The sequence below is a fragment of the Micromesistius poutassou genome (genome assembly GCF_964030765.1).
Source record: "Micromesistius poutassou genome assembly, chromosome: 6".
Classification (NCBI taxonomy): domain Eukaryota; kingdom Metazoa; phylum Chordata; class Actinopteri; order Gadiformes; family Gadidae; genus Micromesistius; species Micromesistius poutassou.
Window position 1 is genome coordinate 5167871 of NC_140276.1, and position 27297 is coordinate 5195167.

Consider the following 27297-nt stretch of genomic DNA (forward strand, 5'->3'; position numbering starts at 1 on the left):
TGTCTCATTTGTTTTGTTTTAATGGGAATTCTGCAAAAGAAAATGTAATAATATAAAAAAACAGCATATGAATTGTTTATGAAAGGTGTTTTCACATCATTCAATAACACAGTAGACAACAACATTAGGGCACAACATGTTTTCACCCTCTTAATAAAAAAAAACATTAATTCAATTTGTTTTTTAATTATTGACAGCTACTGCGTTTGAAATTACCTTCAGCCTTGTGTCCACATACCAACTCATCTCTCTGTCTGTCTCACTCGCTCCCCCCTCTCTCTCTCTCTCTCTCTCTCTCTCTCTCTCTCTCTCTCTCTCTCTCTCTCTCTCTCTCCCTCTGTCTCTATCTCTCTCTCTCTCTCTCTCTCTCTCTCTCTCTCTCTCTCTCTCTCTCTCTCTCTCCCTCTGTCTCTATCTCTCTCTCTCTCTCACTCATCTCCCTTCCCTGACTTTTGCCCTTACTCTCTTTCTCTACACAGCATTACTTTAAAAGGAGATGTTATTTAAGTATAGGTAAAGTAAAAGTATCAGCGTTTGCAGCCTTCCAACGACCTTGAACAGGAATGAAATTGGTAAAATAAACCGCTGTATGAACTCAAGAGTGAATGTGAGAGATTTCACATTCACTTTGGTTGTACTTGGCTTCGCTGTGATGGCTTCACTGTTATTCTGTTTTGTCATAAGAGGGCAAATTGTTAGAGCACTGGGATGCTTTGTGTGCATTTGGTATTACAGTCAGTGTCTGGATTAATTTGAGGGTTATTGTATGGGAATTGTATTTGACTGATCGGTCAGTCTATAAATATATAGTATATATTTATATAGTATATATAGATAATAATATAAATATTTCCATATAGATAGGAACATTAAAGAAGCACTGTGTGTAGAATAACAGGCAGGTCCCACTGATATGAATTCTACTTTGAAAGCCCTCATGTAAGTTGACAATATGTAAAGGTTTCTCCAGAGACTCTCTCTCGCATCCAGGGGCTATAATAGAGAGAGAGAGAGAGAGAGAGAGAGAGAGAGAGAGAGAGAGAGAGAGAGAGAGAGAGAGAGAGAGAGAGAACCACTACACACGGGCCATCCATCTTTGAACCATGGCCAGCTATAAGCTCCCAAGGCTCTGACCTCAGAAGTGTTTTTGTTTATTAAAACAAACCAGCCTTATAAAAGTAGGTGGCTGGTGCTAAAAAGGTGCTTCTACACAACCATGAAAAAATGAATCTCCCCCATTTCTCACCTATTTCTAAAACCACATTTCTTCAACCATGCTATGGCCTAGATTGGAGCAACCATTTTTTCGGATGGCTCAATGTAAGAAAATCCATTCAAAAAGCCAGAACTGTTTTTGGCCAATGAACTGCAGACTAAAAGAAAGAAATAGAGTGTATTTTAATCTATTGTAGTAATGGAGAATTAATGGAGTCATTTCCCTCACATAATTGTTTCTAAGGATTAATTGCTTAGGCTTACTGTTGCACTCATGCCTTTTCTTTTTTCTTTTTTGGCTTAAATATTCACAATAATGCATGCAAAATGCCTTGCCCTGTTCATCTCTTATAACGGGCAGCAACTGAAAATTATGCCGTTATTGCTGTCTGGTATTGTTAAATGTCAAAGTAGCTGTAACAGGAACTCGTGGTTACAGACCAGCAGGCTGTCATGCAGTACTCCCCAGTGGTGCAGTGAATCACACATACACACACACACACACACACACACACACACACACACACACATGCATGCACAAGCTCACCCTCACGTGCACGCTGGCATGGATACACTCACACAAACAAAAAAAGAGCTGCGGTTAACCACCCCCCCCCCACACACACACTCACATGTACGCACACAAAACAATCATATACGACAGAGGCTATGGTTGGCTTTGGTTGTCAAGCAAAATGCCAGAACAGCAGAACAACACAACAACTACAAAGGCTTCCATTTTTTCAGTGACGCAGATTGACACAGGTGAACACTAAGCCATATTGGTGGTTGACCGGGTGATACCTCCCGGCGCCCCCCCCCCCCTTAGTTGGCACTCAAATAGAAGTTGGTTGGAAATAAGTGCATTTTCCGGGAGAGTCCTTCTCACTAGGTAGCTCCAGTGCCACATGCTGGTGGCAGAGCAGTGTCTCCATTCTCCTCTCGGGCTGGTCTCTCCCTGCAGGGGGCCGTTTGGCCTCGCTTCAGCCGCTGTCGGCTATCAGAAAATGAGCCAAACACTAGCTCAGCGGGTGATCCAGGAATACCTGGAACATCGTCTTTTGTTCTGGGGAAATGCAAGGACATTCCCAATCCTATCCCACCCGTGCACCACCACTGTACACCTTGAGTGGTGCTGGACTGAAGCTTACTATGGACAAACGTTAGATTAACGCTTGACCTCTCCAGACCAGCTTATATAAGTAACCAGTGGCCAGTTAGCAGTGATAATGTCGGATCCAGAATTCTTACTATGTTATAGCAGAACAATAGGGAGGGGGGGACATCAGGAAAGATTACGGATGTTTACCAAAGAAATCTGTTTTGCGAGTAGACATGGCTTTCAAAAATGGGATTTTAATAAGGGTAATTATACAGTGTTCAGTGTACACTGTGTTGATTTGAAACTATTCCGGAACCATTACCGTTCCTCCAGATCAGAGCTCGGTTGAGGGTTGAACGTTGTTCAAATTCGTGAGTGTGCCTACACCCCAGAGCGATGGTCAACGTGTTTGTGTTCACGGTGAGTGAGCACGTGCCTGGAGAGGCTGTCCAAGTGCACACAATACACGACACACAAAGCGTTTTCCTCCCTTAGCGATGGTCAGAAGTGGAATGAATCAAAGATCCACTCTTCCTACTTATTCTGTGACATGCACAGAGAGAATGAGAATGTGCTTGATGGAAATGAAACCGCGAACGTGTTCTGAGATAGCCATGGGCAAGGGCCCCTGAAGGACCATAGAGGAAGGAGACTTTGTCAGGTGGAACAAAGCAAGAATGATGGATGGACACAAACTGGAAAATTATGCAGCATTAAAATAGATTTTATATATATATATATATTTAAGCAATAGATCACGACAGGCTGTGCTACGGACGCGCAGCGGAGGGATGGCGACCCCCTTAACTGTGGTATAATGAGAACATTTCAGTGACTGAAGTGTTACGTAAGTATGGCAAAAGGAAAGTCATAGACACTACATACAAAAATGTAGTCCCTCCTGGCTGCATGCAAAGTGTGTGGCGGTTGCTATGCAACACACTGTAGCGTCCTTCAGAGGGCTAGAGACTCAGTTCACTCACCGTGTGCCTATTGCTTTACAACATTTCCACCCTCTCCATCAATCAACATATTTTTAGGCTATATATAAATAAACAACAGTTCAAGTTAGGCGCGGAGTGATACGGAATTCTGTAAACTGAATGGGCGTCATAGCTGTGTGTATATGCTCATTATACCTCAGTTGGGAACCAATCAGATCACTTGATTTAAGCCACCCGTTTTATAAATATATATATGTATGATACAACCCCTATTGAACTCAATGACCTACGGAGTACAGGCTCATATCTAAAAACGCCTGGACTTCCTACAATCTAAATGAGCATTGCTGCCTACCGTTTACATTTCCTAACATAACAAGTAGGCTTACCAACCATCTAGGATTGAAGGAGACTAGACTCGGTCACCAGGAAAATAAACTAAAATATTCCTGGAGATTTACAGGACTGGACCCGGGCCATACCGACTACATGTCGTAAATATGAGACAAGGGCAGCTCCGATCGGTTCGATCGGAATTAGTTTTAATCTGCAGCACAACAGCGCACCCTACGTGATCAATTATACTGAGCTTCGCCCACGGCCAAGTTCGCAGCAGGGGATTGTGAAGATAATAGGATTCATGTTAGTTGTTACATACATCAAAGCCCATGTCTCCATGTTCAGACTGGACACTGGAAGAAAATCGACATCAGTTCATCCGAACATCCTTAGATCCACCTTCAGCAGCACACCTACAGCACTTACACACTTACAAGCTATGGTTGCCGTGGCACCCAGCAATGATGAAGGGATGCTGCAGTATGCTCTTCAATCTTCATCAGGTTTTGCAGTCCTATGAGCCAGGCTGCCTATACCAGCCGTCCATCACACACACACACACTCCAAAGTGTTGAATTAGTCTATATAATATATAATATTGAATAATAATATAATAATAATATGTATGGGGTGAAACATTATATAACTGCAAATGGATCCCACGGGCCCAACAAGTTTGAGAAGGATTACAAGAATTCTACTTTTTAAAGTCCATAATTCATTGTTAGATCCTCTGCAGTCTGGACATTTTTTAATGTCTTTATTTTTCTAGATTGTTTACCTACAACCTTGACTGTTTACCTACAACACTATACCACTCAAAAACATCACCCCCCCCCCCCTCCCACACACACACACACACATATGCAACAACTCGCAACATTTACAGACAACATGGCGAATCATACGCAACACATAGGTTGTCTCTTCAAGTTATTGATATTTTCCTCCTGGGTCACCCCCCTCTCCAAGGAGTCCTTAGCCCCTGTCGGGTCCAGATTCAACCCTGCCCAGGTGTGGACGGCAGCCCATTTGTCCAGGGCATCGGCACAGGCCTCTGGATCGATAGAAGCGTTGCATGGCTGCCTCCTCTGGAGCTCCCGGCCGAAGCCAGAGCTTGACGCAGCACTATTCATAGTGCCCGTCAGTCTCCGAAGGAGGCCCGTGGCCTGGTTAGACATGTGGGTAGGTGAAAGGGAACAAAAGAGGGCTGCCCGAACAAGAGGCGCTGGCTGCTTTATAATTTGGTGTTGGAGTTGGAGTGTTTTTTTATTTAACCCTCAGGTCAGGGCGTCATTAAAGTCTGAGTAAAGCAATTTTTTTGTTTAAGTTTAGAAGAGTGTTTAGAAGAGTTATCAGTTATCTAACTGACTGAACTGAAACCTAATACACAAAACGGTTAACGTGCAATTTGTCTAAAGAGTGTGGCACATTTGTGCCCTGCTGCACTTAATCATTTTTATTGGCTAATGAGTCAACACTTCTGTTCACGTTTTATGGTCCCATAGGCCTTGGGGAATAGTAATGGGGAACATGCAGCATGATTAGCTGATGAAATTAACTTCCCCTCCCCCATTTAAATAAAAGTCTGCTTCCGCCGAGCCGAGTGCAACATAATCAACTCAAATTCTTTAATTCTCTTGATTTGCCTTGGCTGACTGTGTGATTGGATAATTAACCTGTGGCAGCATTCAATGCGTATACATGTGAACGGAATAGCATATATCCCAGTTGTTGCTAGGCAGAGTTAAGTTTCTAATGTATATGTTTTATTACTTGACTTAATACACTCTCACGTAAGAAACTACACAGACACAGACATATACACACTTATACACAACATTGTCATATACTAGATCCTGATTTGTGAATACTGCGTACCCTTGCGTACAAGGGTACGCAAGGGTATGCATTATTTTTCAATAGCAGGACACCTCTGCCTTTAAACAGCTCTGAATCAATGCTCTACAAGAAATCTAACATTTCCAACAACGGGCAATACAACCATCGACCAGACGTTCCCCTAACAACGCATAAACCATAAATCCAAAGCACCACAGAAGAATATTACAATTTCACCTGATTAAGTCAATAAAGAAAAACGTCAGAGGAAAGTAATATAATCATTGTTGGTAACTGTGGGTAGGGTTTAAGTGCGTAGGGACACACACACACACAAACACACAGGAACAGCATAAAGTGCTCATTTACACACTCTAAGGTGAACTTGCCCACAAACCCTTAAGCATAAACACATCAGCCTATCGTTGCTATGCATCAATGGAGTTTCCAAAGTTCCTACACAGACGCGCAACACTTTTTTTTTCAACTTCCTTTTCTCAAACTTAATTTAACAGCATGCGGAGGACATTCTAGTCCATTTCCTCTTTGGGTTTACTCGACAACAGACAAAAACATATTTACTCTTACCACCCCACAAGCCTGTGTGTGGGCCCTCGATTTTACAGACACCATCCAGTCGTCTTTATCTTCACATTTTCACGTTTCTTCTTTGCTCATTCAGTCGGCCGGTGGTTTTGTAAGCGATCTGTAACAACATGGATGATGTTTCGCTGGCATTGCTGTCACTGCCATCGTCACCCTTACCGTCAGCAACAGAGATCGACTTTCCTAGTATGAGCCAAAGTATCCGTCCCCAACGGAGCCAGGAACCTGAACACACGCTGAAACCAGGGTATGTATGTCTCGAGTTTCTTCATTATGGCACTGTCAAATATGTAAAGGTATACACATTGAAGTGTGAAGGTTGTAATAAGTCTGCTGGGAGGGGGGTCGTTTGATGTCTTTCGAGACAGGCTGTATTTGGTTATCTACATTAGGTTTTTTATTAGGGTTGTGTTCAACTATGAAGTAATATAATGATGCTGGAGGTCTCCAGGGAAGATGATGGCATGTTTGTTCACAACCTAATCATTCACATCATATGCCTACATTTGATGAGGTGTGTCTGAAAGCATGTACTATGGATCCAACAACCAGAATGTTGCCATATATATAGGGTAAACATGTAGTATAACAGGTATATTATAGGCCTACAACAAAATAACAAAATATACACAACCAAAACGTGATGTGTTTGTTTCACATCACAATATTCACATCAAATGATCAATGAAAAACGATGAAAATCAATTAAAACATGTAACCAAGTTCATACCATTACGATGGAACAGTTTTAGTTGAACTAATGTGAACTGGTTTGAACACAGCAGTAAATACAGAACTAAATGCCATGTATGTGTAATGTGGCCATTACTTTATGGGTAGGAAGAAAACTGTGAGTTTGTTTTTAGCCTTTGATGAACCGTAAGGAGATATATTGTACCTCCGGGTGAAAAGGTGACCATATGGTGTTCCTCCAAAAGCATATGCTTGAAAGCATTTGATTCATCTTTTTCCTTTCTTCATCATGTCACTTATATACAATTTGAAACCTAGCAGGGAGCCTTGATCGGCTGAAAGGAAAGATGCGGTGCAAAAGTCCTACCGAGAGAGATAATGAGGCACAGGTTTGTGGGTTTGAAACGCCAGCCTATATGCATCAAACGTTACCGTGTGTCATGAGCTGATAATGAGGTCATCGCCGTTCTTACTTCAGTTTATTTCGTATCGGTTCAAACCTCTTCCTCTATATCAGTCTCGCTTGATAAACAAAACTACTGCACTGACTTTTTTCTGAACTTCTGACTTGCATTAAGAGATTTATAGATTTTGAAGAGCAAATTCGTCTGGCTTATTGTCCTGTAAGCTTCTCAAATTAATCTATAACCATGAGATAAGACTTTATCTGGAACTCATAATACAAATCCACAGATAAGACAAACAGACGACAGACCTTTTTTCTGCATAAACCCATGTTTTCAGTAAATAATATGCATTATATCCATGTAAATCTAATTAGAAAAGTTCTAATCTGTTGTTTTACATGGCAGGACATAGAGCTGCAGCATGAGAGATGATGTTTGCAGGGGAGTTTGAGACTTGAAGGGGATACCAAGTCATTTTATACCTTCCTTAGTTTGGAGACACCAGCATACATGTATGTGTGTGTGTGTGTGTGTGTGTGTGTGTGTGTGTGTGCGTGTGCGTGTGCGTGTGCGTGTGCGTGTGCGTGTGTGTGTGCGTGTGTGTGTGTGTGCGTGCTTGTGTGCGTGCGTGCGTGTGTGCATGCATGCGGGTGTATGCGTGCGTGTTACAGGGTGAAGGACGTGTGTGATGGAGAGGAGAGATTGGGGTCTGCTGAGGAGAACTTCTCCCTGAACAGCGAGAGCATGTCGGTCACATCGGGCGACCAGGAGAAGCTCCTCCTGCTCAACAAGAACATGGAGCTACGCAGAGTCAACCAGGAGGTACACGTCATAAACAGTGCTACACGCACACAGCCATTCTGGCCCACCTTGACCAAGCGGCAGCCGTGACCACCTGTTTGTGGTCCCGTCTGGAAGCTAACAACGTGTAGTTCCTCTAACGGCCTATAGGTGGCTCCCAGTGGTTGGATGCGTCCTAAGTGCTAAGTCCATATGTTTGACAGTCTGTGACTTTGACCCACAACATGGTTATATACATGGTTATTATATGCTCCATTGAAGCAGAGAAGTAACAACAATAACATGTCATTTTCAGTGTAATAATTATAGTACAATTTTACATTATATATTATATTATATATTACAATATCATTACATTATGGAGAATATTATTGATATTATTTTAACATGACGGTTAATACATTTTTATTTTGTTTTTATTTCATTTAAAACATTATGTAGTGGAAGATTTGCATACATTTTTCTTTAGTTCACAACACCACAGATCACAACATTACTGAATATGAGGTCCATGCTGCTGCTGCTGCTGCTGATGATGATGATAATTATGATAATGATGATAATGATGATAATGATGATAATAACTATGGTGCATATTTCAGCTGATGAAGCTGAACGAAGAGTGGGACAGGGTCTATCGCCACGCCACCGCGGGTCTGCAGCAGAGGCTGGAGTCTCTGGTTCAGGAGACCGCTGAGGCTAAACAGCTGAATAAAAGACTGCTGCTCAAAGTGGAGAACCAACAGGTCAATACACACACACACACACACACACACACTCACACACATACACACACACACACACACTCTAGGCAGGGTTTGGTTGTTTGAGTCCCAATAAGTGAAAGGTTCTGGGTTTGAATCCCATTGTGTGCAGTGGTTGAGCAACATGCATAACCCCTGCCTGTTCCTGCCATGTGTCTAAAATTCCCCGTCAAACACACTTTGGATTAAAAGGTCTGATAAAGCATGACATTCCATCTTAGAAACAGTAAAAGATAATTTATCAAATCCAAAGGCAGTTACAATTGAACATATAATAATACATACATGATACTGTATATTGTCCTATGTTTAAGAGGAATTCAATTAGCCTTCCAGTGACCATATAGTCGTTTGTCGTATATTAATCACTTGGCATCACAGTGAGAATACAACTGTATATGCATTATACATTGTCCCGTGTTTACCGTGAATTCATTCGGCCTAGCAGGGTACGAGGGACTACTACGAGCAGATCCTCCTGCAGGAGCTGAAGAAGAACCAGGACCTGCAGGACTACATCCGCCAGCTGGAGGGCAGGAGGCCCCAGAAGCATGCCCACACCGCCCGCACCGCCCGCACCGCCCGCACCGCCCACACCGCCCACACCACCGACCAACAGGTGCTTATCCTCCTCTGCTGAGCTCCTTCAGTGTGTGTGTGTGTGTGTGTTTAAGTTGACCCATGACCCCCCCCTTGGTTTCTTTCCGTGTCCACCCCGCAGGGTCTCCATGATTTCACCCACATCCCAGAGCCCACTGGTTCCCCCTCCTCTGATATCCGCACTAGCCCCGCCCTCCCATCCTCCAGCTACGGCTCAGGGTCCAGACCTCCAGGTGGCTTCCCTCCCTCCTCCTCCTCGTCCTCTTGCTTCTCCCCATTCAATCACCAAGAGGCAGGAGCGCCTGACTTGGGGACACCAGACCAGGATCTGAAGGAGCAGCTTGAGGCCCTGAGGTGTCAGGTGGGTTTGTCGCTGGTTCCGGAATCCCTAAATGTTTGCGTTATTCTCTTTATTGTGATAGGGAGCTGCTGTTGTCATCGCCGCTGTTGCCAGGGGAAGATTTGTGGGCTGTGGGAGTTTAGGGCTACTCGCGTTGTTTTGGTGGTCAATTGGCGCCACCCAGTGGTGATAATTAATGAATCACCGCAAATGGGAAGGCGATCATGGTTGAATGAGAAACGTGGCAAATATTAAATTAAACTAATCTTGTGTCATCAGACGCAGATCTATGAAGCAGAGTTTCGAACAGAACACAAGGACCACAAAAACACACTGCAAGAAAACCGGAGGTTGAGGAGGAAACGAGAGGAAATGCGTCAACAGGTGGCGCTGATGCAAGAGCAGGTTCGTTCTTTTATAGAAAATATTAATTATATCAGTTCAGATGGCCATGTGTCTTTCTCTTCATTTATGGTCAACGTATGATTTGTGCCTCAATTTTCAATTAACCCCAACATATGTGTGATGCACGCTGCAGCTTAAGGTGTATGAGGATGACTTCAGAAAGGAGCGGTCAGACAAGCAGGTGCTGCAACGTCTGCTTCGGAAAAAGAATTCTCCCACCAAGGATGCTGTACTTGTACATCGCTGCAATAACGAGACCACACCGCCAGGTGACGACAAAGGAACGCACAGTGGAGAGAGAGCTCACAGACAAAACCATCCGCATTGTCCCAATCATTGTTACATCGATACTCACACGAATGAGACAATAGATTACTAATCTAAAATTACTAAAAGAACGAATCTAAAATAATATCGAGCTCAAATCTGTCCGAAAGGGTTAGTTAGGCCTATTATATTTCGTTTGCTCATATTTGTGACGACCAATGCATGTTGCTGGAAGCGGGGATCTGTCAAGGGGTTATTGGCTATTAACAGCGAACAGAGGTAAATAGTCGAAAAGTGTCTTTAAAGATTTAAAATCAACAGCATCTGGACTGTTCACTGTATAAATATACTTTTAGATTAGTTAGTTAGATACTTCAAGATTAGGTCTAGATGACGAATTCCAATGATTTCTGGTTCTAGAATAATATAATCAGCCTTTCAACAGCCAGGATTCACACCAAATTTCGTCAAAAATTGCCTTTTCTGGCCGTTTTTTATGTTCTTTCCTATTGTTTTTTATATATATTAAAAAATGCCTATATATTTTTCTAACAATTCATATAAATTATGCCATCATATTTATTTTATGTCATGAACATGAATGTGTTTGTCTAACAGTACTTTAAACATTCTCATACAAAGAGATAACTCGACTGCGTCAATGTGATTTGTTGATGAGGTCCGGATGATGACATTTAAATAAAATGCTCATGAACAATCATAATGGGAGATATGTCACTGAATACTTATTTCTTCATGCGAATAATAAGCCATTACCAGTGCACCTGACATGTTCTTCTGTCCTGCTGGACAGGGTTTTTCCCCCAAAACCAATCATTCCCAAATCCATCCACACCAAAACACATTAACACACGCACACTCCGATGCACTCTTAATAGGCCTATTTGATCCTCGTTCTGTCTAATAATTCATCTATCTTTTATCCCTTGGCACCTGCGTAGCACCTACATAAAGAGAGCCTTCAGCGCTGGATTCATCACTGTTTGACTGCATGACTTGTGAAACAAAGGTTCCATGTGGTTATGTCGGCCAGAGAGGAATGCATTGTGCGGACATCATGATGGGAACTTACCTGAACCACCTGAACTCACCTGAACCAAAAATTACACAATTTAGTTGTTCTATTTCCCTGTACATTCCCAGAACCTATAAGGCTGAAAAAAGAGTAGGCCATAAAGCTTTCGAAACCTGACCTGCGGTGAGAATGACGCATAGGCCATCATTTTCTTTTCAGTTGAACATACTGTTATGAAGTGTCTTTGTTAGACTCCCGAAGAAGGACATGTATAGGGTGCGGTTTTAGAGAAGGCAATAAGGAAAGGCTGCACACACAGAGGCTACACCTGATGCGTAGCCTACCAGCCCTCTGAACGGTATATAAGAGACCATCAAGTCAGGCCCTGCTCAAACCACCGAAGACCTCTGAGGGAGAAAGCCAAAAAGACCACGGAGAGAAACACACAGGTAGGGTGCTGGACGGTTCAGAGGACAATATGTCTTTGCACCATCGGATGTTTAACCTCCTTTGGTTTTTCCTTTTCCTTTTTCCTACAAAGTTATTTTGCAGTAAGTAATTGATTCTGAGAGAGTTAGTCATTCAATAGAGAGTTAGAGAGTTAGTCATTCAATAATTGGTAATAATATGTGTGCTAATGCTGATAATAATAATAATAATAATAATAGCCTAATGATAATAATAATAATAATAATAATAATAATAATAATAATAACAATAATAATATATAACAGTTGTACCAACAGATTTTCTTTTGAATTAATATTTTTTTCTCTCTCTCAAGTTCTCTCTCTGTTTACACTTGACATTAGTCTTGGGTGATCCGATCACAAGTGCACAGCTCTGGTACAAGTGTGAAGACGCATTTAGGACGTATTAGAATCAGACCGCTCAGACCACATGGGCCGCATATGCCCATGTATGTGGGCATATCTATTCGTATAATGTATTCAAAAATACCACACCTCAATAGCAGTTGATGTAGTTAAAAAATATATAGATTTTTAATATATATAAATTATGTTAGAAATATATTGTACAATGATATTCCCGCTACGCATTACAGCGATCTGATGCGGGGGAACATAAGCTGTGATCACCGTGCGGTGATGACCTGCCATGGGGACGGTCGGGCAGCAGAACTCTTTATATATATATATATATATCATATATTTGGTCAAAAGTTCGACACAATAGGGGGATTAGGCCTATGTACCCTAAGGTTCAAATGACTTTCGATATGTGTCTATAGACTCACAACATGTTTCATATCATATGCAATGTGTCAGCTTTCCCATAAAGTGCCCCGTACAACAAAAAAAAACGCAGGCGCGCTTTATAAAAAAAAATATGACACCTTACGGTCTGCGTGCCAAACTGCGTACAATAAACAAGTAACAGATTGCGTTTGGCAGTGAATGCTAACGAAGGGGTCGCTGTTTCTAGTTGAATACAGGAGCAAGAACAGCAGAAGCCTACAGAGATGAGTGCACAACAGCTACAGGACTCCTACAACCAGCAGGGTTACGTCTCAGGGCTGCCTGTGTTGAGCCCTGCGGAGCTGTCAGACGCCAAGCAGGCTTTCTCTGCCCTGGAGGAGGAGTTTGGTGAGAAGGCTTATACCACGAGAAAATGACTGATGTAGGAGTGGGAGTGTGTATGTGTGTGTGTGTGTGTGTGTGTGTGTCTTAAGTGTGTGTGCAGCCAATTAATTTATTACAAACTACTACTCACTCTGGTTATTTATGCCTAACACTGGCACAACTCGACAACTCGTCCTCCTCACCACGCAGGTAAGGAGTACACCCAGTACAGCCTGCACAACGTCCACCTCCAGTACCAGTGGGTTATGGCTCTGGCCGAGAACCCCCGGCTACTGGAGGTCATCAAGGCCGTCGTGGGCCCCGATGTCCTACTGCTTGACTCCCGCTTCATCTGTAAATACCCGACATCCGGCGTTGGTGCTAGGACGGACCAGGCCGACGGGACCGGACCAGACGCTCAGCTCCCCTACGTGGCCTGGCATCAGGACATGAGGTACACACTATACATCCAGGAGGTGTCTGGCTTCCACAAGGCATGGTGGGATCGTGATAGGGTGACCTTGTGTTTTGTGTGCGTTTGTGTGTACAGGTATTGGGGCATCGATGGAGGCCCGGTGCTCTCTGTGTGGCTGGCTCTGGACGACTCGCTGGAGGATAACGGAGCTCTGAAGGTGATACCAGGTAACACCGCTTTTGATTGGTCTCTTCTAACACTCTTCTATCACTTGCTGCGTTTATGGGCTCTAAAGCCTCTTGGTGTATATGGCCCATTGGCCCATCAGAACTTTATTTTCTCCTCGTTCCTTCATTCCTCTTCTTCTATCTTTCTTCTCGGGCTTTCATTCTGTCATTCTTTCAATCTTTCATTCGTTATTTTCTTTCTTTATTTTTCAATCTCTCTTACCTTTCCTTCAACATACAATTATTCCACTCATCGTTTATACCAGTGCCGCCTCGTTGCCCTTATAGGGAGTCACCGCGGCGGCATGCTACCCCATGAGCTAGCGAAGCGCCATGGCAACATGCTGTCGGTCAACCAGGAGATCCCAGAGGACCTGGTGGACAGCGGGAAGGCTGTGCTCTGTCCTCTGTTGGCTGGACAGATGTCTGTAAGTGATGAAAGTGTGTTGCGTTGCCTGAGATGCCTTGGCTGTATTTCACACATTACCTCTCTCTCACAAACACGGAGGGAATGCTCACATATCCTGGCGAAAGACCGCCCATATAACACTGGGAATTATCACACATACTATAAAAATGACCTAGTAATTAGATACATACTATGCAATATTACGTGAAAGGATTGTCTGTGTACATGAGAGCATTTCACATGTGTACGTGTGAGAGATTAACAATGAAATATGGCCCATCCGGCCTCTCGTTTGTATTTGGTGCAGTCTCACAATTAAAGACATGTTTTTCGGCCTATATTATATATTCACGGTTCTGTGGCGACTTGTGTAGATCCATGACGGACTCCTGGTTCACGCCAGCGACCCCAACATGTCCCAGAGGAGGCGCTGTGGTCTGGTGATCCGTTACGTCCCACCGTGTGCGTACCCCATCCATGTGAGTACAGTGAGCCGTTCCACTGTGATGCCGATGAATGAGGTCATGGTCACGCACATGGGCAATGCCGTCTGTCCGTCTTTGTGTTCATCATCGTGAGTGGCTGACTCTGTCTTTGACTCTGCCTCCGATAGGACCCTGACCGACCCAGGAAGTTCAATGCAGTGGTGTTGGCCAGTGGAACAGACCAGTTCAACCATTTCTCCAGCTGAAACCTTTTCCTCTTCTAGCTGTAGCTGAATATATACACATATTTAAAAGTCATACACTGTTATGGTATGACGTTTAGGTCTATGAAGCGACCTTAGTATATTGTATTTGTTGTGATGCGTATGCCCTGTGGACAATGATTTGATTTATCTTAACCTTTTGTCTGTCAAATAAAAAGAAATTCAAGTACCCAGGCCTGCAGTGTGCATTGTTCCCATATGAGCCCTGAGCAGGAATAAACTGTTTTTTGTTATTTTCAACCTTTCATCCATAGATGAAAGTGTAAGGCAAGGCAAGGCAAGGCAACTTTATTTATATAGCACTTTTCATACACAAGGCAGACTCAAAGTGCTTCACATATAAACATTGTCATACAATAAAATAAAATAATAGATAAGTAAAAGTAAAATAGATAGAAAATAAAGGCAAGGCAAGTGTACAGTAATTCTTCTTCATATACATGTCATTAATGAGCAGGTTGTGGTTCGAACCCACAAATCCAAACCATTCAGCTGGGATAATCATAACCTTGTGATGTTTGACCACGCACCTGTTTGACCACACCTTGACAAACACCTGTTGGAGCACGCAAGGTGAAGGGAACATGAGCGAGAATTTTAGAATTTATGAGGCCACAGAATTTAACTGTACTTGAGTACGGATGGCGTGCTCACACTCAACGATCTAGACTAGGGGGCAAACGTATTCGGGCACGGTACAGATGGCCTAGTGTGAGTGCGCCCTTAGTGCTTGCTGCAAGTTCACTTTATCAATGTAATGACAGCGTAATGGGCAGCCATTGTTGTGACGTGAACTCTAGGACTCGCCGCACCTCAGGACTTTGGGGTTGTTCCGACAGAAAGTCTGATCTGATGTTCTGATCTGACGGTCTGATGTGACGTTCTGTTCTGATCTGATGTTCTAATTGGAGGAAATTGCAGCGTCTGTCCAGGATTAACACCCCGGTATGTGTGTGTGTGTGTGGGTGGTGAAAAAAGTATCATGAGTTGGTGTGTGTCGTAACCATGGGGATAACACGCTTCCCTCTTTCCTAAAGCGTTTGCGAGTTATAAAACGCAAGCGCGATTGAAAAAATACTCCCATGTCACCTCCGGGGCTCCGTAGTTTGACAACCTTCAGCACTTGATCATCATGCCATGTATAGGGCACTTCCATTTACCAAAACTCTACAGCCAAAGCTATGATGTTACTGTTAGTTACAGTTCAACTATATAAACAATTTGAGGCGGTCCAAAATATGTTCACTCATCACTCTCAACCCACCTGCTTCAACCCTGCCATATTTAATGACCTACACGACCTACACCCACACGAGAATAATGTACCTTCTAAATAAACTCAACAGTTGTTTCTCAGAAAATTAATGGGAGAGATAATTTATTATATTTTTTTTAAAGTACAAAAGTATAACTTGAATCATCGTAATCCTTTCTAATTGCCACTGATGTGAGCACAATCAGACCTTTACTCCATCGCTGAACACATTATCAATATTATCAACAATGTAGGTCAATAGTGTTAACTGTAGCTTTCAACGATTAAATGTTCCATTTTGCCTCCACATTTGTACCGCTCAAATTGTGCATGCATTATTTTGTCGATTTGTATTATTATTTTTTTAATTGTGTGGCAGACAGCCGGGAGGAGTGAGGGGAGTGGCAGGTAAAAAGGGAGATATCTGGCTCCACCCCCAAGCCATACATGGACTACCTCCCTAAACGACCCAAGGCTGAGGACAATTAACCAAGAGTGTTTGGTGGTTAAAAGAAGCCAAAGACCACACAGGGTGGGGATAGGCTAGGTACCCAGAGTGTGTCTGTGTGAGCCTCTGGAGAGTTTGTACCGCAATAGAGTCAGATGATGATGATGATGATGATGATGATGATTGTATACTGACTGTTTTGTTTGACAACCCTTCTGGTGCAGACCCCTGGACTGGATGATTTGAGTTTGGATTGCGGAATACGGAGGACCCTCGTCCACACTGTATCTGGTGAAAACGTGGGTAAATAAAAACCACCGAACATTTGAACTGCTGTGTCTGCGTGTGTGTTGGTTTTTTCTATTAGACTTGGTGGCGTGGAAACCCCACACCCACGGGCCTTCTACCATATCCATTTGTTTAGATACATGTATATATTTTTAACATAGCCAAAAAAGGTTAGGTAAAGATTTCATAAAACACTGTAGTATTTAGGTTAAGTAAGAATTAGTGGTCCACTAATTATATTTGTTTTAAGCACAGGGGCCCACACCAATGCGTACAAGATCGACTTTTCTGACCTTCTAGGCAGCCTTGGCTTAAAGTTTCTAGGACACATGTCATCAGTGATATGACACACTGCCATATATCAATACGACACAGAGTACGGCACCTTATTTCAAATAGTTTATTACATATTGGTATATGCAACAGATGTCAGCTGTCAATTTACATTTAGGGCATTTAGCAGCAATCAAACAACAAAACAAACACAAAAATCACAAAACACAAAACCCTATTCCTAGGCCAGTTTGAGCAGCTCTGAGACCATGACGCCGATGCCGTCGAACACCTCGTGGAAGGCAGCGTTGCACATGAAGGCTCCGGTGGTGACTAGCTTGTTCTTCACGTCCACGTGGGCCTCCCCAACGTTCTTGTTCACGTGCTTGCAGCCCATGTCCTTCATCACGCCTGCCGTCTGGGCGAAGGGCCACCTACGCAAAGGAAACCAACATTTCAATTGCAAGGTAGTTCATTATTGAAAAATGTTGTACAGAGTAGTAGAAGTACATTCTTTTCTAATAACTGCCCCCGCCCCATTTGTTGGTATGGCATATGGTTTTTGTGACACATGTCGAGTTGATCTAACACACATACATACATGCATTATACATACATACGCTTGCATATATAACCACACCTACGATTAGGTGTACTGTTAAACAATAATGCACCACACGTTGCTGAGAACCTTTGCCTCAGCAAAGAGCATAATTTCTCCCCTTTAGTGCAGTTCTGTACGAGAAGCCCTATGGTTTGATCTGAACATTGATTGGTAATGGCATACATTGATCGGAACATTGCTTGGTATTTGCCTACATGTCTGCGGGTGAAACACAAAGACACCGTACTTTTCACACTCTTTGTCTTGGCCCACGGTGATCTCGCAGCCGGGAAGGGCCTTGGCGGCCAGCACGGGGGAGATGCAGCACATGGCCAAGGGCTTGCCCGCTTGCCTGAAGGCCTTGATGACCTTCTCCACCTGGGGCTGGACAGTGTAGTCCTTCCCCTTCACCGCCCAGTCACTCAGGTTCTTAGCCACACCGAAGCCCCCTGGAGAAAGGAAGGGGAAATCGGTGGAAATTAACACAGATACAAAAATGAATAAATTAAAGATTGTACATAATTGAACACATAAAAAAAGGACAAAATAAAACTCAATAAATCCATAAATAAAGGCAAGATAGGCCTAATGGAACAGTAATGTTGATTTAGGAATGACCCGGTATATGGTCTGCATTGCCAATCGCACCTGGGATGATGAGGGCATCGAAGTCTTTCACGTCCAGCTTGGCCAGGTCGGTCACGTCGCCCCTGGCGATGCGTGCGCTCTCCTGCAGCACGTTGCGCTTCCCCTCCGCGGGCTTCCCCTCACAGTGGTTCACCACGTGCATCTGGTCCGCGTCGGGGGCGAACATCTTCACCTGGTGAGGTGGAGGAGGGAGGATCATTTACAAATGCCCAAACCATGGTGTTACCAAAGTAGTGGAGGATGCTGAGTATTTACTGTGAGAGAGAGAGACTCAGGAACCAGCATACAGACAATGATGTAAGATGCATAGATTTCTTGGTCTTACTATTAGTCTTTGCTATTTAGTCATCAAGCAGCCATATTTCCATGACCAAAAGGAGCATAGGGATCTTCCTGAATGCCTACAGGTGGCTGTCTTGGTTCTGACCACGTACCTTAGAACCCAGAACCTGACCACTAGGCCGCATCACGGCAGAACTAGCATCACCTGCAGTGATGCTAGGCGTCTGTCTAATGACCTTTAACCTGTCCCCCATTATACCTTGGCTCCGGCGCGACTCAGGTGCACAAGTGTGGCGGAAGCCTCGTGGATTTCTGTGCCATCGTACACTCCACAGCCAGACAGCAGCACTGCCACACGCTTCGCCATGTTTCCTGGAAGACAAACCATCGTTCAACACACATGGAACTGAATCTGTCTGGGAGCGCACACAGAGCCACTGTATATGAACAACAAGCTGTTTTGTTTTTTTAATGTATTTTTATATATATATAGATAATACATTCATCTCAATATTACGATACATGATATTGATTATGATACAAAATGTAATTACAAACTAACTTATAATATAGGCCTACTCACTCTTTAACTTATATCTAAGCTGGTATATAAGTTAGTATTTACGTTTTTTTTTCTATCAAATCATTTTAAAATTAATATATTATAGGCCAATATACATAAACAGTTATAGTAATACAATGATATTTGAAGTAGCCTATTGAGTAAAGTCGATGAATTCTGTGCCTGTGTAAGCATGACATGGCATCTTATCTGTTGATCGCCTGGCATGTTCGCATTAAAGATTCACTAAGGCAGGTGCGAAACAATGAATCCACCAGAGAACCGCTGCCAGGTAACACACCTCTGACACGGCACAAACAACCGCTTTACGGTATCTAGTTTAGTCAGCCCGGATCAACTCCCAGGTCTTTGTATTTGACAAGATAAATAGACAAGAAAAATAATTGAAACAGAAAGGCTACTAAAATAAAAATATAATTCATCCATTTAGTCTACATGGTTTTGTTTTCAAACGTGGCAAAAGTCGCCTGCTCGCTTTCAATAAATATCGTGTCAGAACACTTGTTTGCGAAGTTCTAATATTAAAAGTCAAGTTCACTCACCTTGGAAGGTTGCTTTGTGCGGCTGGAAGATGAGTTGCGTGGAGGGTCAGTTGAAGAGCGCCGCTGAAGACTGCCTTGAACAACGAAGTCGTGTGTTTTATAGGCTACTGCTACTCCTTGAATGTTCCCTCCCACTCATCAGAACATTAGTCATTAAGGAAGTGTCCTTCTAAATAAAAAGTATCGCTTAGTGTAGGCTTACCCATCACAAAAAGTATTCAATTGTAAAAATAGAAAAACAGCCGAGCAAACCTTTGACATGGTTAGAGTTAGTAGGACTATGATTACTTTACTCCTTGTGGAGGCAGACCTATTATTTCCGAATAACAATAGATCTACCGGTGGTAACGGATATCAAGTATAGGATACTACTATTACACAATATGATGTAGGTCTACTTTAAATAACTGTTCGGTAAATGTAAACTTCCCAAATTAATAAAACACAAACAAGGGCCATAAAGGAAATTTGTGTTAATTAATGGAGGAATTATTAAGCTATGCACAGGCCAAATTACTTACTTTCAACTTATAACGCAGGTTAAAGTGAGATATAACCAGTTGGGGGAAATTCTCCGTCTCAGTTTCCAATTTTCCGGGAAAGGTGCGCCACTCCGTTGTCTCCGAGAGGCGTGACGTCAACGACTGGGTGTCAGGGTGAATATAAAGCGCTTTCCTCATTCAACATCCAATAATAAGCATGGCTCAAGACTCGCACGCTGTTCATTTTCCAGTTGGCATTTTAGGGATCTCCAGCGGTAAGAAATATTGATTAACATTTTGATGTGTCTAATTTGATAGGTATAATATGATAGATCAATTATTAAATTATATATTAATTAATAATGATCATTTAATTACGTTTCATTGTGGATAAACTAAAAAATAATAAATTGTAGACCTTATTGAAAAAACGTATAGGGAAAAAATATATATTTTTATTTATTTAAATAAACAATTTAATAAATAATGGTTTTTTTTTAAGTATTATTGTTACAAAGTAAAACAAAATGGTAGGAAACTTAACTCAATTGTAGTGTAGCCTACTGTGTAGGCCATTGGGAAGTACAGTGCATAAGAACATCTGTACTGTACCAGCAGTGATATATTTTTGTTTCTTCTTCCTCTGACAAATGGATAAAAGCTGATATTTCAAATGATAGTGATGAGGTTAGAAATCTTCACATAACTTTTCATGTTGAACTACAGGTTCCCTGCTGCTTCTGGTAAACAACTATGCCAGCACTCGTGGGGAAGACTTCATCCCCCAGACTGCACTGGGGATTCTGCTCCTTGTGATTGCTGCTGTTTTAGCAAATGCAGGTTTGTTTCATGTACTCAAGTAGAATATTATCAGATTTCCTTCATTAATGTGTTCATATTTGTGAAACGTACTCACCTTCCCTCCCTCTTTCCCTCCAGGTGTCCTCAGTCTCTCCCACGGCCAACTGTTTTCCCTCGTGTGTCTGACAGTGTCGGGGCTATGGACCGGCTCAGGCCTGGTGTACATTCTAGCAGGACAAGGGGTCCTTCAGCCCCGTGACTTAGGACCATCCCTGGTTCCTGGCCTGGCTGCTTTCACCCTGGCACTCTTCCTCATAGCTATCGTAGCACTCTTAGCAAAGAGAGCTGTTCTCTTTATCATAGCGCTCAGCATTAGCCTGGCATGCGCCCATCAAATAGCAGGCCTGTCGGCCGCCGGCTTTGGCCGATCCGCCACGGCCGCTAACTACCTCTTTGTCTGTATGGCGGGGGTCTACTTTGGCGTTGGACACCTGTTGTCTTACATCACCCACGGTAAGGTGGAACTGGTTGCAACCTGGGCGAAAGAGAAGTGTGTGCAGAAAGCACAGCAGGAGCCAGAATGCACCAGCATGACGTTAGTAAGCCTGGTGATGAACCTGCTAGCTGCTTCCGTGTTAGCTTGTCCTCTGCTGGGCGTGGTTCCTCAGCTGTCCGTAGGCCACGTGCCCTGGTTGTGGACGGCCGGCGTGTTTCAGCTGGCCATGTGCGTCCTCTCCTACCGGGCCATGGACACGCTGGGAGCCACCTTCTGCGGCTTCATGGCTCTGCTGAGGTTTGCCGAGGGCTACACTGCGCTCCTGTACGCCATCCAGCCCTATTCCCCCGTTCCCTTCCCCGTCGTCTTCTCCGTGCTGCTCTTCGTTACGGCCGTGTTCAGCTGTCAGAAGAGTCTGACGGAGGGCGTGTACCAGCTGTTCTTTGTGGCATACTGTATCGCCATCGCCGCAGAGCCCCGCGGCTTCCACCAAGGAGGCACCCAAGGCGTGCAGGCGGCCATTTTTGTAGTCTCCGCTGGCGTGCTGTTTGTTTACACTCTTAATATGAACTTCAGCAGGAGGATTCCAACAGGACAGGGCCTGTTGAAGGCTTTGGTGAGCAAGATAAACGCTCTCACTCTCAGACCCCATGACAAAGACCTTCACACGCCTTATCTGGGCCTCTCCAAGTACGCTGACGCGGAGGTTTTGGGACATGCTTGCAGTGTGCTGGCTGCTTTCGCCATCACGGCAACCGTCGGGGACCACGGACCGCTCTTTGTGCTGGTCCTCCCCTGGGCGGTGGTGGCGGGTGGGGTGCTCCAGTTGCTTTGTGGCAGTGTGTGTTTTGCACGGGGCAAGACCCTAGAGAGCACAGCCTTTATTCTGTACGGTGTGATGTGGGTCGTATGGGGGCTGACGCGATACGGCGGCCTGTACGGCGAGAGCAGAGGGTTTAACGTGGCCGTGGGAATCATCGGCTTCATGCTGTTCAACGGCTTGGTTACCGTGGCGGCGTTGTTCCTGAACGTAGCTTGGTTCGCCTACGCGCTGACCTTCCAGCTCATCCTCATTAGCTTCCTGCTCGACGCCATTGGGTCCCTGCCGTACGGCTATGACATCGGGGTCACTATCATCTTCGGCCTGGTCAGTTTCTATTCTTTCCTGGCGCACCTGTTCAACAGCACCTTCCAGTCCCCCCAGATCCCCTTGGGACCAGCTCTGGTCAAGTTGAGTAGTACCGGGGGAGGCAGGGATGCATGCCTGCACGTACCAGCCCGGAAGGCTGCCTCTGTCAACCAGATCGCAGGTGAGGGAGTGTAGGCACAATTCCATAGTAGTATCCGTTGGCAAAATCATCACATTGTAATTTATTGAATATGTCATCAAACAAAGTATCTTCCTTCTCTTGCAGAAATCATGAAAAATGGGGGCATATGTGGAATGCCGACCGATACCGTCTACGTGCTGGTGGCAGCTTGCAACAGGCCGGATGCTGTTGTCAAAGCTTACAAGTCAGCTCATTATTATTTTGTTTGTATTGTTTACTCTGATGCATACATACATAGCATGTTCCCCATTGCCCCGTTGTTTAAAGATTACATTGGATGTACTTGACCCCGCAGGGTGAAAAAGCAGGCCCAGGATCGGCCCATGTCGATGTGGATCTCATCCATAAAGCAGTTGGATCCGGTCAAGCACCTGTTGAGCCCCCTGCTGCTAGATTTCATGGAGGCTGCATGGCCCTCCTCCATAAGCATGGTCATACCTAGAGGTAATTACCATATGTGGGTGTAACTGCATATGTTTATTTTGTGCCCTGCAAAATTTAAAGATTTGCATGTGAAACAACAACAATAATGGGCTGCGTGTGTAGCACTCCAAGATTGACACTTGATTCCTCTTTCAGGGCCCTGGCTGGATGCCTTTGGTTTAGGAGAGGCAGCGAAACACATTGGAACCCCACAGAGCATTGCAATCAGAAGCCCAGACTGTACCGTTGCCACACATCTCATTAATATGGTAATCCCTCAGACTCAAGTCATGGTCTTGCTGATTTCCACAGTGGCACATGCATTCCACAGGCAGAATGCTGTATCCTCTTGACTATACTGTGGCTTTATTATAGGTAGGACCAATAGCTGTTACATCAGCTAACCCTACAGGTGAAGCAGACACAACTCATCACAATCAAGTGTACGCCAAACTGGGAGACAAGGTGATTGCATGGAGTGATATGCTTTTAACATTAATTAATCACTATTCTAATAATTAATTGGAATCACATCAAATGTTATAATGATAAGTAATTCAACTCTATAAAGATGAAAATCAAGGAAATAGCTATAATATATCAACTCATCTAGGTCAAAGGCATACTATGTGATGGGCCATCTCCAGAAAACATTGCTTCTACTGTGGTAGACTGCACCAAGATTGAAACGGGACATATTGGTTTCTTCAGGGTGGGTCTCATCCCAAAATCAAAGGTAAAACATTCCCTTTAAGTTTACTTCCTTTAGAAGAAAAACACAATTAATGTTCCTTGCATGGTTTTGTTGTGAGTTCACCACATTCTTGTTTGTGTCTTTCCTGAAAGGTTCTGCAAATCTTTGAAGGGGTGCAAAGACGACACATGCATGGGCAAATGAATGCTGCTTTTGAGGGGGATATTTCAGACTCACCAAGGAGTGTCCATCTATACTCTAGTATAGATGGAGAGATCACAGAGGAGCCTGAACAATACTCTAGTATAGATGGAGAGATCACAGAGGAGCCTGAACAAAGAAATGAGTGAACCACAACTCCAATGTACCCTTTCCCCTGAATAAAATCATGTATGTGTCAAAGTATGAAATGCATCGCTCATAGCCATAAAACGTGAAGGACTGCTATGATACAAGGGCATGTGCTACTGCATAACCATGAGGAAAGACACACGGTAAGGTTTCCTCAATCAGTATATAATGTCATAAAAATGACAGATACTTTAAAAGTGTATGTATATTTGTTTTAGAGGAGTATTGATACAAATACTAACAAGCCGAAAAATAATGCATTAATTATTATTTCTGATCATGTAAATTATTATTATTTGGTCATTGACTTTGAAATTGCTGCCAGATTTTATTGATTAAAATATGAAGTGTTTTATTTAAGTAGAAGAACAAATCTTACATTAAACCTGCACTATTACCACTGCACTGCACTGTTACTTTACAAATGCTAATGGCTGTGTTTTTCATGTCACTGTAACTACTTAACATAATTAGCTTAAAGCTTGTGAAAAATGCTGCAAAAATAAACATGGCATTGAAGATGTGTCTCCAGTTATCTTGTCGGACTTAGCCCAAACAAGTGAATAATATAAAAAGGAACAATGTTATATATACATGACATATGTTTTATCATCACAGTGCCTGTTAAAAAAATACATATTAAAACTACACTGACAAGGTGGACCTCAACCATCCCCAATCCCACCATGGAGGCCACCACCTAAGTATTGTGGCGACCACGGGGTGGACGCCGGTTCCAGGTTGTGCAGCAAGGGATTCTGGGGGTTCAACTGTTCTAGGGGTTTGAACCTTTTCGGAGAGGGGTCTGGTTGCAGACTCATTGGGGAGTGGAGCTCCACTGTAGGTACGGAAATACGTCACCTCCACTACATCCATCTACAATTACGTGGATTAACAGAACATTACAATACCCTGATGTTTCTGCATTAGTTACAACCTATTTCACATACATATAGCGGTATTGTTATTGTTTCATGCTGTTTATACAACTTACTTCCTTATTCAAGTGAAGGTGACGTATTTCCATTCTAGTGGAGCTCCACTCCCCCATGAGTCTGCAACCAGACACTCTTGCCTCTTGCCTCCTGGGTTACTTTGTGGTTGGTTGTTGTGGGGGTGTAATTGTGTGTTGTTCCGTTGTTGTGTTATGTGCATTGTGATCGCGACCATTAGTGAAGGTGTTGTGTGTGTTGGTCAGCTGTGCCGTGGTTATGTTATATTGCTGGTGTTTATAAAGGCAGTCTGTAGTCGTGCGGTGTATGGGCCACGCAACTGCAGTGAATTGCTGAACCTGGGCTCCTGATTGTCCTTTCTGTGCTGCTCACCACAATATAATATATCTAAGGTGTCTATTAGATATGTAAGAGCCTTCTTAAGAGATGATATTAAATGCTTCTTGTTAGAAGAATCATAACTACACAATTTAAACACTGTATTGAATGGTATTTTGGAGTTTGCGTGTTAGTGTAAGGTGTGCAAGGAGTGTGTGAATAGAGGGTGGTCAATGGACTCAAGGAAGTAAATGAGCGGTCCAATAAAATGACTTAATCTGCTATTTATAAACATGAATGAACATTGTGTGACATTCCCTGCTTTTACTGGAACCATTTCCTGTATCTGTAACTCATCATTCATGTCATCAACATTTTTCTTTGTCTCTGGGTCCATCATTAAAACCCTCCTCTACAAATATACTATGTGGCACATTCCTCTTAACTGGGACAAATATTTAACTAACTGAAAAACAGTATTCAAACACAGTGAGTATTACCAGAGAATGTCTAATATGAAGAGAACTGGCACTGTGGTGACTTCTGATTTCTGAACTGGTTGCGGTAACACATCTCTGTCCATGCGAGGGCGCTCGCCGGTGGGTGCAGAATGAATGGGAGTCGACAGGGTTTCACCCTCAAATTACACCTTTCTCAGGGTGTAATTTTTTGTCAAGTAGGGGGGGCTAAGATAATACACTCAAAAGATGATGACGTCACTGCCAGAGGTCCTGCTTTAAGGCCAGTTCTGAGTCACTTTGGCACTTCCGCATATATATATTAGATACATTATATATATACATATAATATATAACAATTAACTTAGACAAAAAGTCCTCCTTAAGATATTGTTTCTGATTCTGCTTCAGCTTCGGATGCCATCAAGAGGGGTCTCTGGTCGCAATCAGTCGCAAGTCCGTCCCTAACCAATCAGCATTCATTAGCAGAATGCTAGCGTGTATGGCCAACAACGGCCCAAACTGTAAGAAATCGAAAGGACATAAGTACTCATCCATTCAACTTTTGAACTATAATCTATATTGAACTTGCTGAATCTACAATAAAATCTGCGATATTTCAACGACAAGCAGGTGAAAGAGATAGATTTAGCCATCTAGCCCCATAGACCCCCATTCAATCTGCACTCATGCGATCACCCCCAGTGGAATTCAAATGGAACTGCAACCAAGTTCGATACAATGGGGCTCAATCGAGAGTGCCAAGGCTCTCCATAGACGGGCCAGCAGTTTCTGTGGTGCGGAGATACTTTCGTTGTTTTTATTTACAGAAGTCCACACAATGCATATTGTTGAGCATGATCCACTCCGGTAAACAGCCACTCCAGTTTGCGGTTACCCAACCCTATGCTACTGGTAAATCCTACACAAAGCCATCTTTGCATTCATAGGCTAGACTCCTTTGACAGCTTTCTTTTGTAATTGCTCATGAGAAGACAGTATCGAAACCGTTTATTCAGTTCATATGTGGTTCGTTTTTTCTCCACCAGTCAAGGGGGGATTTCATCGTTCGAATGGTGGGAAATTGTGTACAACCCAATAATGTTTTGCAATGCACCACCCAGGGAATAATAAACCACCTGGGTGATGTAAATTTGTCTAAATATTTTCGTGTCAAGAACATACATTAACATACAGTAATTGCCTAAACAATTATAACACTAACGTTAACAAGTTATACATCATTGACAACAGATTTTGCTCGAGCAAAAAATATTTTTTTTAATTGCTAGTGTCTCTAGCTAAACACTTACACATTTTAAGGCATTCATATGTTCATTCATATGTGTAATTCCTGCAAGGC

The 27297-nt window shown here is 43.2% G+C and overlaps 4 protein-coding genes across 6 annotated transcripts; 3 read left to right on the forward strand and 1 right to left on the reverse strand.

Moving 5' to 3' along the window:
• Nucleotides 1-6000: 6000 nt before the first annotated feature.
• Nucleotides 6001-11020, forward strand: LOC311345084 (uncharacterized protein). Of its 3 annotated transcripts, none has more exons than XM_084469452.1 (7): nt 6001-6295; nt 7820-7970; nt 8552-8695; nt 9162-9332; nt 9435-9674; nt 9933-10058; nt 10192-11020. In XM_084469452.1, exons 1-7 carry the CDS (start codon nt 6159-6161, stop codon nt 10435-10437), a joined length of 1215 nt encoding a protein of 404 aa, XP_084325578.1. In that variant the 5' UTR covers nt 6001-6158; the 3' UTR covers nt 10438-11020. The 3 variants fall into 3 exon arrangements, with proteins under 3 accessions (XP_084325578.1, XP_084325579.1, XP_084325577.1); XM_084469453.1 differs by lacking the exon at nt 6001-6295 and having other exon boundaries at nt 6336-7970; nt 9435-9482; nt 9579-9674; XM_084469451.1 differs by lacking the exon at nt 6001-6295 and having other exon boundaries at nt 6336-7970.
• A 1824-nt stretch (nt 11021-12844) lies between these two features.
• Nucleotides 12845-14686, forward strand: LOC311345551 (uncharacterized protein; the record flags this gene model as incomplete). The annotated part of the gene is made up of 6 exons (XM_084469970.1): nt 12845-12968; nt 13155-13398; nt 13495-13586; nt 13875-14014; nt 14370-14474; nt 14609-14686. 6 exons carry the CDS (start codon nt 12845-12847, stop codon nt 14684-14686), a joined length of 783 nt encoding a protein of 260 aa, XP_084326096.1.
• Nucleotides 14687-17097: 2411 nt separating this feature from the next.
• LOC311345200 (glutamine amidotransferase-like class 1 domain-containing protein 3, mitochondrial) lies at nt 17098-19704 on the reverse strand. The gene is made up of 5 exons (XM_084469583.1): nt 19628-19704; nt 18762-18874; nt 18221-18392; nt 17820-18021; nt 17098-17402 (listed from the first exon to the last, which is right to left on the reverse strand). Exons 2-5 carry the CDS (start codon nt 18867-18869, stop codon nt 17210-17212), a joined length of 675 nt encoding a protein of 224 aa, XP_084325709.1. The 5' UTR covers nt 18870-18874; nt 19628-19704; the 3' UTR covers nt 17098-17209.
• Nucleotides 19705-20326: 622 nt separating this feature from the next.
• LOC311344766 (uncharacterized protein) lies at nt 20327-24204 on the forward strand (the record flags this gene model as incomplete). The annotated part of the gene is made up of 9 exons (XM_084469111.1): nt 20327-20384; nt 20836-20949; nt 21049-22716; nt 22822-22921; nt 23033-23181; nt 23317-23429; nt 23536-23625; nt 23774-23896; nt 24007-24204. 9 exons carry the CDS (start codon nt 20327-20329, stop codon nt 24202-24204), a joined length of 2613 nt encoding a protein of 870 aa, XP_084325237.1.
• Nucleotides 24205-27297: the final 3093 nt, after the last annotated feature.